A 12216-nucleotide genomic window follows, 5' to 3' on the forward strand; every position below is an offset into this window, starting at 1 on the left:
AACAAAGAAGCATTGTCATTTCCATGCTAATATGAAGATATTCAAAGATGCTGGAATAGAGTAATGAAGTAGCATAGTATTAGACTTGATAGTTTTTGTTTTATTATCTTGTCTTATTGCTTTGTAATCTTGGTGATATATAAACCAAGAAGCAGCAAATAGTATGACAACTAAGATAAAAAAAGGTGAAACATTTGTAAGCTGAATTCTTAGCATTTCTCTGTATTCTTAGTTGTTCAATATTTGTAAGCAGCTGTGAGCATTTTGCTACACAGAGTTCTCTCGATATATATTATATATCTCTGGTGGATACATTCAAATCCACCAGAAAGTTTTTAAAGACTTATGTTTTTAATTACTTGTGTTTTGATTCATTTGAAGTTATTATTCCGCACTCTGCAAATCAATTCACACTGATATATATTTAAGTAAGAACAATTTTATTTAAGAAAAAGTTTCAAGAATTCCATTCAACCCCCTTCTGTAATTCTTGTTGGATTGTTAAGGGACTAACAATGTATTTCTGTTTATAATCAACAGGCTCAAACTTCTTTTTGCTGGAATCAGACTTTCTACATTCACTGGCAAAATGACCCGCCAAGCCACATTTGAAACACTTGAATTTTGACTTATCAACCATGTTTCTGTTTGGCTTAGCTGCTCCAAAATTCTTTTTGAATTTGAGCTTGGCAAATCTTCTGGATAGGAATCCTAGATGTTCATCAATATCATCCAAGTCAGCTTGACTCAACTGATCTTCATTTTCAGCTACTAGCCCTTTACCCTTGCTTTCACAGACCTTTGATGTAGACTCAACAACTTCTACCTTCATCTCTTTCTCCTTTTCTAACTCAGCAATCAGTTCTGTGGACCCTCCTTTCTTTTTTCCTTTCTCCATCCTTTCATCTTTTTCTATTTCAACCTTATAGGTTTTCAGGATGCCATACAGTCTCTCCAAGGTGAACTACTTGTAATCTTGAGAATTTCTCAATGAGACTGTCATTGGCTTCCACTCTTTTAGGAGAGATCTAAGGAACTTGAAGTTAGAGTCTTTTATTTGATAGGCTCTTCCATGCAACTTTAGAGCATTTAGTAGCTTTTGAAATCTACTAAATATATCAGTGAGAGACTCACTATCTTCATAGTGGAAATGATCATATTGCTGAATCAGTAGCTGCATCTTGTTCTCCATTACTTGCTCAGTACCATCACAAATAATCTGAATTGTGTCCCAAACCTCTTTGGCTGTTTTACAGTTAATGAGTTATCAAACATATCACCATCAACTCCATTGAACAATATATTCATGGCCTTCTTATCCTTCCTGACTTGCTCAATATCAAGGCCTGACCATTCATGCCTAAGTTTTGGAACAGATGGCTCATTGCCAGTTGCAACTCCCATTAGTACATGAGGACCTCTCTCTATGCAGTCCTCGTAGGCCTCATCTTGGGAAAGAATATGTAGGTGCATCTTCACCTTCCAGTGGTGATAATTATCTTTGTCCAGAAATGGGATCTTTACTCTAACATCCTTTTTGTTCATCTTGTTGTTTGTTGTGATCTTTATACTCTTTGTTCTTCAAGAGCTTGCTCTGATACCAATTGTTATTCCCTAGCAATACAACAAGAATTACAGAAGGGGGGTTGAATGTAATTCTAGCTACTTTTCAAGATTTTAAAATAGTTCTAACTTAATACATATAACAATGTTTGATTTGTAGTATTGAGGAATAAAAGAGTAGTACGAATCAAAACACTAAGTAATAAAAACACAAGCTTTTAAAATTTTCTGGTGGATTTGAAAGTATCCACTAGATATATATATATATATATATATATATATATATATATATCAATTGAGAACTTTGTGAAGTTTGGAATAACTCACAGCTGCTTTACAAGTTGAACAAATAAACTTCAGAGAAATACTTACAGAATACAGCTTGATATGTTTCTCTGAGAAAAATGTATTTGCTTAGTTAATTGTTCTATTTGTTACACTTGGTTTATATATCACCAAGTTTACATGATAATAAGACAAGATAATAAAACAAAACATATCTAGTCTAACTTCATGCTTCTTCACTACTCTATTCCAGCATCCTTGAATATTTTCACAATTGCATGAAAATGGTAATGCTTCTTTGTTCTCAAAATCCTGCTTAATATGTTGCCACATTCCTTTTGCAAACACCCAAAGCATGTGACTGTGTTGTCACTGTCAACAGCTACTTGAATTTGATCATCCGTCGGGAGTCTTGATGATTATCCATAGGAAGCTTTGTTGATCATCCGTCGGGAGTCTTGTAGATCATCCGTCGGGAGTCTATCTGTCACTTGACTCTATTTCACTTATACATAATTACAAGACATATCATATTTACAATTGGTCAACCTATTATACATATCAATCTAGTAGACAACATGACTTAGATAACCCTATACAATCTACTAGACTAAAATATGTTATTTGTAGAAATGTGCTACAGTACTTATTTGTTACATAAGCTACCTTCTCGATGGATGTCAAATTGTCATCCGTCGGGACTATAAAGTTCATTTGTCGGGACTATATTAGATCATCCGTCAAGAGGTACAATTATCACTAAGTTAAATCTATTAAGGTGTTTTGTTTAACTCATCATCAAGTTCACAACATATTCCTAACAGAGCTTCCCCTGATTCATTCCGTTATGCCATTATTTTCCTTTAAACCTCTCCATTTCAATCGACATTTGGTCCACGCTCATGAGTTCTGATTCGATTCTAGTAATATAAATTACTCAAGCTAAAATACGAATAATAAATTAATACTAGCGTAAAAGTCCGTACGAGGCACGAACCTACATATATATTGAAATATTATCTCGAACGAATTTACATGTATAGAGAAATAATTTTGAATAAAATAAATAATTATTTTAACTTGTCATTGAATTGTCTTACTTCTTTTTCTTTTCATACATATTATTATAGCGGTATTAGATAATTTAAGTGGTGAGATGCAGGAAATAATTAAAAATATTAATTTTGTATCTTTAGTATATATTTTTTAATAAAAAATAATCTACTAATTCATAATATATAAAAATATTGATAATATCTCATATTTTTAATATCATATCATATTAAAATTGATTTATAATGTAAATGAATGACAAATTAAAAATATATATTATATTGTAATGTAAAAAAATTGATCAATAAAATTATAAATTATTTAAAATTTTTATAATTGTTTAAATATTATTTTTTTATAAAAAAATATTTAATAAAATATATAAAAAATATATACATCGTCCATATATATATAAAATTGGGGTTGATTAAAAGAATTTATAAATGTGAAGTGAGTGAAATAAATTGGAAATTAATATGAGGTGAATGAAACAAATATGAGGTGATGGTATTTTTAAAATTTTATAATAAAACTATGAAAATTGAAAAAAAAGAGGCACGTAAATAATATAAACCAATATTTTATTTACTCAAAAATTAAAATAATAAAAGAAAATTTGATAAATGAGAGGATATGAATTATTTAATAAGAGTTTTTAAGTAAACGCAGAATAAAAGTCATATGAAATCTTGAAATAATGACAAAAATAACATTTTTTTGGGACTAAGTGACAAGAATACCTATTTTCAATATCCTGGCCATTTTTACCAATCAAATACCCATTCTCAGATTGGGTATCTCAATTTTTTTTTTTAATTTTTGTAAAAAAAAAAAATTTCAAAAAAAAAAACAAAAAAAAATTAGTTGAAATACCCATTCTCAGAATGGGTATTCGGGCATATACCCAATCTGAGAAAGCGTATTTCATATACCCAATCTTAGAAAGCGTATTTCAACTTTAAAAAAAAATAAAATTGGTTGAAATACCCGGTGAAAATGGGTAATCGGGCATATACCCAATCTGAGAATGGGTAATTGGGCATGTACCCGATCTGAGAAAGCATATTCCAAATACCCAATCTGAGAAAGGGTATTTCGTCGGTATTTTTGGCCGCATTTCTCAAATTTGGTATTTTGATCACAAATTTAAAAAAAAATGGTATTTTTAGCTATCATCCTGCAATCTTTGAATCGAATGTTTGGTGTTCAATTCTTAGTACATACAATAATATACACCGGCACGATTTATTTTTTTTAAAAAAAGAAGGGACGATTTAAAGGTTGGATAAAAGTAAGGCCGGTCCGGTGGAATTTTTGTGGTATGTTTAGTTGGATATGATAAAAGTGGGATCGGGTAGTAGAAGATGGATTTGAAGATGGGACAGCGAGTCCACTCGGTGGGAGACTGCCGGAGAATTGGCACAGTTAAATATGTGGGAGAAGTAGAAGGGTATTCTGGTAATTGGGTAGGTATAGAATGGGACGACATTGCTCAAGGCAAACACGATGGTTCCATTAATGGTGTTCGCTATTTTCAATCTCATTCTCCTCTTTCAGCTTCGTTTCTTCGTTCTCATAAGTTGAGTTGTGGAATTTCACTCTTACAAGCTCTTCAAGTTAGATACAGATCAACTTCCACTCAACAAGAAGAAGGTCTTTTCATTTATTTATTTAGTGAATTCAAATAGGTGAAATGTGTATGAATGCCTTATATTGTTATTATTATTATTATTATTATTATTATTATTATTATTATTTGTTACAGATGAAATGTATGTCCTTTCCGCTACAAATAGACGAATATCTGTTCAGCTCTTGGGCAAAGATATAATTCAAGACAAGCTTAACCGGTTTGAGGATTTGAAAAGTGCATCATTGTTTTATTTAGGGGTTAGCTCTTGTGGACCTCCTTCTCAACTTGGTGCTACTATCCCAAGTAAGCTATAAATATTTATTCCCAAGTAAGCCCCCTTTTTGGGGATTTTAATGTTTTGTCTCTACTTTAAGATGGACATTTGGTCTAAATATAGTACTGTCAAACCGTCAACATACTACTATTGGTATAACAAGAATATGATCAATGGTTTATACCTATTTAGAATCCACAATCACTACAGTCATATGCATACTTGTTGAATCTAAACCTTTAATGTGACACTAATGGACAAAGTTTGAGATTAAGTACACTGTGTACTGCATAATTAATTACAATTGTTGGTTTAGAACTCTGAACCCACAATGTTTGCACAACTCTGTGTGTGTTTCTTGTCTAAAAGGTATCAGCTAACCCTCCAAGGCTCCAACTACATTTACTACTTTCATACTATGCTACTAGAACGCTGTATAAAAAGTTAACTACTGATCCATTAGTCTTCCTTCAAATTTGAATCATAATATCTGTGTCATTTTATCTCTTAAATGTGTGTTACATTAAGCCTTCCAGCGAGCATGTCATTTTAAATTAGAATTAGATGTCAGAGTCTATATTTTAAGTTTGTGCCTGGTATATCATCTCTTGGTACAGCTTAATTGCTCCATAGTGCAAGACTTCAAGGGTCCTCCATGAAAGGGATGAGAATGTTTTTATTCTCTATTACAGGATCATGTAATGTATCTTCCATTCTAGTTATGATTTCATTAGAGGAGCGTTTACCTGGACCAGACTGTCTATCTAGGTTACTGTAGTTTTTGTTTTTCCCTGTTGTCCCTTGATTAATTGATACTGCAATTAGTTAATGCCTCTCCGCCCTAATTATTGGCCTTGCCTTGAGTTGATGATTGAATTTAAATGTTGCTTACGGTTGGTCTTGCTGTCACTTGCAGATCTAAAGGAGCTCGACTTAACAGGAAATTTACTTTCAGAATGGGAAGTATGTCTTCCACAATTTTTTTGTGTTTCATTATTCTGTATTGGTGAATAAATTTCAGCCAATTTTAGCTGAAGTATTTTCTGTATCCTCTTGTATCCAAAAGTGCATATAACACTTGTCAGTTTCGTAGGAGTAAATGTATCAACTAGTTGCTTTAGCAAATTATCCTATCTGAGCAATTCATTAAATTGTATTAGATGAATTTTGGCTTTTAAGTTGCATGCTGGAGTTTTTGATCATAATATGTATCTATCAGGCTGTTAAAGAAAGAAACCGAGTATTGTACCCCAGGAGCACTTTTGAGTCTTTGGAGTTTTTAAAACTAAAACTCCGGATAGGTGTATGAATTGGCAACACAATAGCTACTTTCTTCCCTTAACAAGCTGGATTTGCTGTTTTTTAAGTTAATTATAATTTAAATGATTAATGCTTCATTGGATGTAAATTGCAGTGTTTTGTTTACTTTGTTACGTTAGTAAATAATTGTGAATTATAGGCAAATTTTTACACTACTGTTACGATTAGGAGAATTTACTATTTATGTCTGTGGACGTTCTAAGCCTTGCTGTCAAGTTTGTGAATTATGCTAAATATAAGTGGTTTATCTGAAACTTTGCACTATTCATGGCGCATATGATTCTTTAAGTTCATGTTTTTTAAATTTGAGCTGCTACTTGGCTAAAAGCTGGGATTACTTTTAAATTTTGGGTGTTGGTGTTATTGCAGGATGTTGGCACCATCTGTAATGAATTACCAGCTCTTGTGGCTTTAAATCTATCTTGTAATAAAATGTCAAATCATGTAGCGGGTTTGCAGTTGAAGAGCATTAAAATTCTAGTTTTGAATAATACGGGCCTAAACTGGAGCCAAGTAAGCAGGCATGCTTATCTATATTTTTCTTTAGTTTTAAACTATTAGGTTAAAGGTATAATCTGTTTGCTTTGAAGGTTGAAGTACTTAAAAATTCGCTTCCAGTAATCGAAGAGTTGCATCTGATGGGAAACAAAGTGAGGATTATACAGGTTTGTGATTTTTTATCCACCTGGAAATGTAACTAGGAAGTTCAATTATGTACTTGCAAAACAATGTGGAGTATAAAAAGCGCATTTACCTTTCTGCTCCTTGAGCTCAACATCAGCAATGAATCTGATTTTAAATAATATCTTTTAAATTTTTTATTATCTGTAATACCATAAACTTTGGGTTAATACTTTGTACAAACTTGGACAGACACATGTATGTCAGTGCAGGTTAGGTCCAACGACAATCCAGTGTAGTCCAAAAGTCAAAACACATAGTACAGAAACACAAGAGATCGCAACTTATCTGAACATTTCTTGTTTTATGTGCTTAAAATAAAAAGGTCAAAGTATGGTGTATAAAACATTCTGCTCAATTATTGAGTTATCCGATATATGACCTCTCTTTTAAAAATGAAAAATTTGTAGCCAACATCTTCCACGGTTGTCCAAGGATTTAATTATTTGCGCCTTCTCAATTTGGAGGATAACTGCCTAGCTGATTGGAATGAAATCTTGAAGCTGTCTCAGCTACCTAGGTATCTTCAAGAAACTTTTTTGCCTATCACTTGTTTGTTACAACCTTTCTTGTTTATGTTTTCTTCTGTGACATAATATTTAGTTTCTCCATTCAGCTTGGAGCAGCTCCATCTGAACAAGAATAGTTTGAATTGCATACGGTACCCAGATAATGATGCAATACAAAAATTGGCCAGTGGTTGTGAATCATTTGATAATAATGTCGTGCCTTTTCCAAATTTGTGTTGCCTTCTTCTAGGTAATTCCGGAACTCCTTTATAATGTGGAACATAGTTTTAGTTGTATTAATTGATTGTGATTGCCGGTTAATTACTTATGTTACATATCCAGGTGGTAATGACATTGGTGATCTAGCTTCTGTTGACTCACTTAATAGTTTTCCAAAATTAACGGTAAGATTTAGTGTATCTACTGCTTAACTTCCGCGTTACTTTCTTTATATGTATGTGTTTATGAATTTTAGAGTAAATTGTGGTGCTATTGAAGTATTTCTTTCCAGCAAGAGGTTAATTTGTCAATGATGTGTGTGGATGGCGTGTTTGAAAATAATGGTAATCCTTGTAAGCCTCCAATGCTGGCCAACTAATAGTCTGTGCGATAGATGACTTTTTATCACCAGCCCAATTCGGGTTTCCTTAATTTTTTTTTTTTGGGTATAAACTAAGCATATTGTTGTTCAGTTGGAGATACAGTTCATTTTTCCTTTTTCCTCCATTAATCAAGGTCTTCTAATTTTTTTTTTGTTTTGTGAACAAGGATATTAGGCTGTCAGAGAATGCTGTAACTGATCCAGGAAAAGGTGGTATTGCAAGATATGTTCTGATTGCCCGGTTAGGAAAAGTTCATATTTTAAATGGGAGTGAGGTATATTGATAAGTATGTTTACCTGACGCATTGCGATATATTGATAACTATGTTTAACTGACTCATTGCTTTCCGTGGTATTTGGATTTGATGTATCTTTGTTTTCTGCATTTCCAGATAAGTCCCCGGGAAAGGAAAGACTCTGAGATTCGGTACTTGTATTTCTGTATAATGTTATATGCAACTTCTATGAGTTCAATATTTATATAAATGTCCTTTTGACTTTACATTAATTCTTGAACTGTCTGAAGTTCTTAAATATATTATCAAACATGACGTGCTTTACCTAAAATCTAATAAACTAGGCATCACTGATCTTGCAGGCAGTTAAGTGTCTGTAGAGGTGATATAAGAAAATATAACTACCCTCTTAGTGACACCTAAGTCTAATTCCAAAGTTGAGTGGACTCTAAAGAAAAGCCTTCAAGGTAGTTTTTTCACTCGAAAACAAGTTTATTCGCATATAGATCCTGCTAGAATTTTACTAGACCTACAACTTCAATTCTCAAAAACATAAAGTCTTGAATCTGTTCCGTCTTCTATAACCTTTTCTTTTTTTGATAATTTTTGGACGAATTTCATTCTAATTACTTATCCCATAAAAAGGAAAAAAAGTATTTGGTTGTTGTCTGACTTAATATTTCCTTGCAGTTATGTACGCTCAGTGATGTCAAAGCAAGGCAGCCAGAAAGAAATAAATCGGCTTCATCCACGGTAATATGCTGTATATCCACCATCGATGAGAATATAAAAGCCTGAGGCACATAAGTAATCATCTATATGTATTTGGAGTCCGTGATCTTAGTGAAATTTTTGGAGCTTATTTCTTTGCAGTCAATTATTTCTCACCGGAATTGGTTAGCAAAGAGATAAAATAAAAAAAATAAAATTCTGAAAGCCTGTTTATAAAACCTGTAAACCATCTGACATGGACTGCAAGTTATTTATTTCAAAAAACATGTAAATGCTTATTGTTGCGAATGGCTTAAAATTTGAGTAAAGGTTCTCTGAGCTTAAAACACATCATGGAATTGAAGATGAAAGGCCATCAAGTCAAGCAGCAGGCCCGCAGAAAATGGCTTCTGGCCTTATTTGTATGTAATTTAAATTCCATGACTAGATTTTTCGGGGACTACTGCAATAAATATACTAAAACATATGACATAATTCGTTTTTTTCATAGCGATCACTTTGAAGTGTGTTGGACCATCAATTGCCGAAAAGCCCCTGATGACAAAAAAGCTTCCAGCAAGCACAACAGTAAATATTCTTATCTCGTAAATCCAGTTCATTTTTGTGTATTTTTAAAAATATAGCTTACACTGCTTACCCTTAATCTAGGTCGGAAAGCTAAAGAATCTCTGTGGGAGCTTTTTAAAGTTCAAGTTGATAAAACCAATATTGTTTCTTCAAGAGGAGGTATATACCAATATCGACTAGCTAGGCATTTTTAATCCTAACCGTTTACTAAGTTAAAAGTACGGTGCCCATTTCCCTGGCTTCCACTTCATGTCCAGTCTGTCAGAACCGTGCACCGATATATCTGTTTTTCTGTAGCATAGAGGACAACATTGATGATTATTCTCACAGTAATGCATTATTTATGCAAATGAGTAAATAAGATCACTTTCAATTTGTAGGGGTCTCCATTGCCATCATTGCTCGATGATGATATGGCTTCCTTGATTGATGCTGGAGTTTGCAATGAATCCACCATTTTGATAGATGAAGAGAAGTAGCATGAAGCCAGATCTTGTTTCGGACAGCAAAGCAGTGGAGAAATTGAATGTCAGATTTTGTTGATGAGTTTCAGCAATCATGGGGCAAGATAATTTATTTTACATGAATCTCATATATTAGTACTGCAAGGGAAAGAGTCACGATATGTTGAAGTTGTCTATATGCATTTTGCAATCCATGGCATTTGGTGGCTTGTATTATTGTCAGTGGTATTAGAACTTGAACAATATATAACACTGGACATTCTATCCCATGGCATAAATTCTGAGAGTTAAAACATGAATTTGAAAATATATTGCTGGAGAATATAAGTTGGAAAATGTGGGTCGCGCATCAAACTATTAGCTTGGACAATTTGTGAGGGGGATCACGATGAAGTGCAAGCTCACGTCTTACATGTCTTAACACATGTTTTAATTCAAAAACATTTTAGAAACCACCCCCCACATATATCTTAGTAAATCATGTTCCTCTCCAATATATCGTTCTCAGCGAATGCTAAATCCCTGTCATGCATGTCTTGTGTGTAGCATGCATTTATCCGTTTGTCAAAAACTCAAAAGAGATCAAATTTTCAAGTATTTTAAACTTGAAAGTCGTGGGACGACAACTTTTTTCTATTACATTAGTCCCATTATGAGGCCATTGTTTATACAAGGAAAATTCTTTTAATCTAGATTAAACAATAAGTATCAGCTATGATAATGTATTTATCATACCCCGAAATGGATTTCAAATTCTTTCACAAACGACACGTGTCAGCTTTTTTATGTGAGACTCATATATATATGAGAGGTTCATTTCATTTATGATTTTTTGATCAATTATATAATAACACCTCATAATTTGATTATTTGAGAACTGTTTCGAGAACACTTTGAGAAATCCAGCATCACGAAGAGTTAGTTTAGTATATAGTGAGAACTAATCAACTCCAAAATCCTTTACCTGTTTGCATCGTATAGTAAACCAGAAAATCAACAGAAAAAAAAACTTATGGATTCTTTTTTAACAGCAACAGGGAAGCAGGCTCATGTAGTTTGCATGCCTTATCCAGGCTCATGGTTGCCTCCATTTCAGGACCTCCTCACAAAACTCAATTGTGGAATCTATAAGGTCACTTCCATCCTCTCCGATGGTTTCATGCCATTTACAGCTAATGCTGCTCATTCACTTGGAATTCCTATTGTCTTGCTTTTTTACAGTTGCTGCCTGTGCATTTATGGGATTTAATCAATTTAAAGGAAAGTAGGATATTCAATTCTAGTGTCAACTCGATTGTAGCTGACAGAAGATTTATTATTTAAGTTTCTAGTTGAATCTACTGAGAGAGCAACTAATTGTACAGGACTTGTACTCCAAAGTTTGGATGATCTGGAGGAAGAAGGCATCTCGTCTTACTGTATGTTTAGCAAAGTATACACAATAGGCCCTCAACAGTTGTCTCTGGAAATGAGGAAAAACATGTCTCCAGTGGCTGGACTCTAAAGAAGCTGACTCTGTTGTTTACGTGAACTTTGGAAGCGTAGCAGTCATGTCTCCGGAGGGAGTTTGGTCGGGGTCTTGCTAATAGCAACTGTTCCTTTCCTTAGTATGGATAATTAGGCCAGATTTGATCGTGGGTGAATCCTCTGTAGTTGAGTTTATGAATGTCATTAAAACCGAGAGGGCATTATTGCAAGCTGGTGATGTCGGTGGCAGGGAGGGTTCTTGTTACGGAATTTAAGTACTTGTAATTGAGTCGTATTGGGATATTTGTGAGTAATTATTGTAAACTTGCACAAATATATGTCAATTAAATATGGGATATTTGTGAGTAATTATTGTAAACTTGCACGAATATATGTCAATTAAATATTTATGCGATCAAATATAGCAGATTATTATAAATCGATGCGCAAAGTGTTTTATCTGCAATTTTGTGTGTGATTTTCAAGATTTTATAAGTTGATGAAATCTATTTTTCAAAAATATATTTTCTCTAAAATTATAAAAGTGATCTTATAAAAATTTTAAAATTCCAAGCTATTTTATAGTATAATTCTTATAATTTATGAAATTTTATTTTTATTTATAAAAGTCATTCTTTTAAATGATATTTAGAATTGTGAATAAAGATTTGTTGATTACCCATCTGCCCTTGCATGCATTTGAACATCCAAAAGGAGAGTTTTGGATAGAGAGGTACCAAAGTCATTTCCAACCTCACTAACTTCTTTCTGTTGACCAATTTACTAGAATAACTTTGCATGCAAAAACTTATTGTTTTGGGAGAAGATTAG

General features: G+C 33.0%; 1 protein-coding gene across 1 annotated transcript; it reads left to right on the forward strand.

Annotated features, from left to right (window-relative positions):
* The first annotated feature begins 4088 nt into the window (after positions 1–4088).
* LOC141720319 (tubulin-folding cofactor E) lies at positions 4089–10180 on the forward strand. The gene is made up of 15 exons (XM_074522661.1): positions 4089–4554; positions 4667–4837; positions 5725–5771; positions 6498–6641; positions 6719–6793; positions 7220–7329; positions 7426–7568; positions 7661–7722; positions 8087–8194; positions 8312–8346; positions 8846–8908; positions 9197–9288; positions 9378–9454; positions 9536–9613; positions 9835–10180. The coding sequence occupies exons 1-15, from the start codon at positions 4266–4268 to the stop codon at positions 9931–9933; spliced, it is 1593 nt and encodes a 530-aa protein (XP_074378762.1). The 5' UTR covers positions 4089–4265; the 3' UTR covers positions 9934–10180.
* The last annotated feature ends 2036 nt before the right edge of the window (positions 10181–12216 follow it).

The sequence above is a fragment of the Apium graveolens genome, chromosome 4, assembly GCF_009905375.1.
Source record: "Apium graveolens cultivar Ventura chromosome 4, ASM990537v1, whole genome shotgun sequence".
NCBI classification, from domain to species: Eukaryota; Viridiplantae; Streptophyta; class Magnoliopsida; order Apiales; family Apiaceae; genus Apium; species Apium graveolens.

What these genes read in the sequence shown, in the direction of transcription:
- LOC141720319 (XM_074522661.1), top strand. Translation starts at nt 4,266, where the DNA reads ATGGATTTGAAGATGGGACAGCGAGTCCACTCGGTGGGAGACTGCCGG. An exon ending in AATGGCTTCTGGCCTTATTT is followed by an intron (nt 9,289 to 9,377) that starts GTATGTAATTTA and finishes TTTTTTTCATAG; the next exon opens with CGATCACTTTGAAGTGTGTT. An exon ending in AGCTTCCAGCAAGCACAACA is followed by an intron (nt 9,455 to 9,535) that starts GTAAATATTCTT and finishes CCCTTAATCTAG; the next exon opens with GTCGGAAAGCTAAAGAATCT.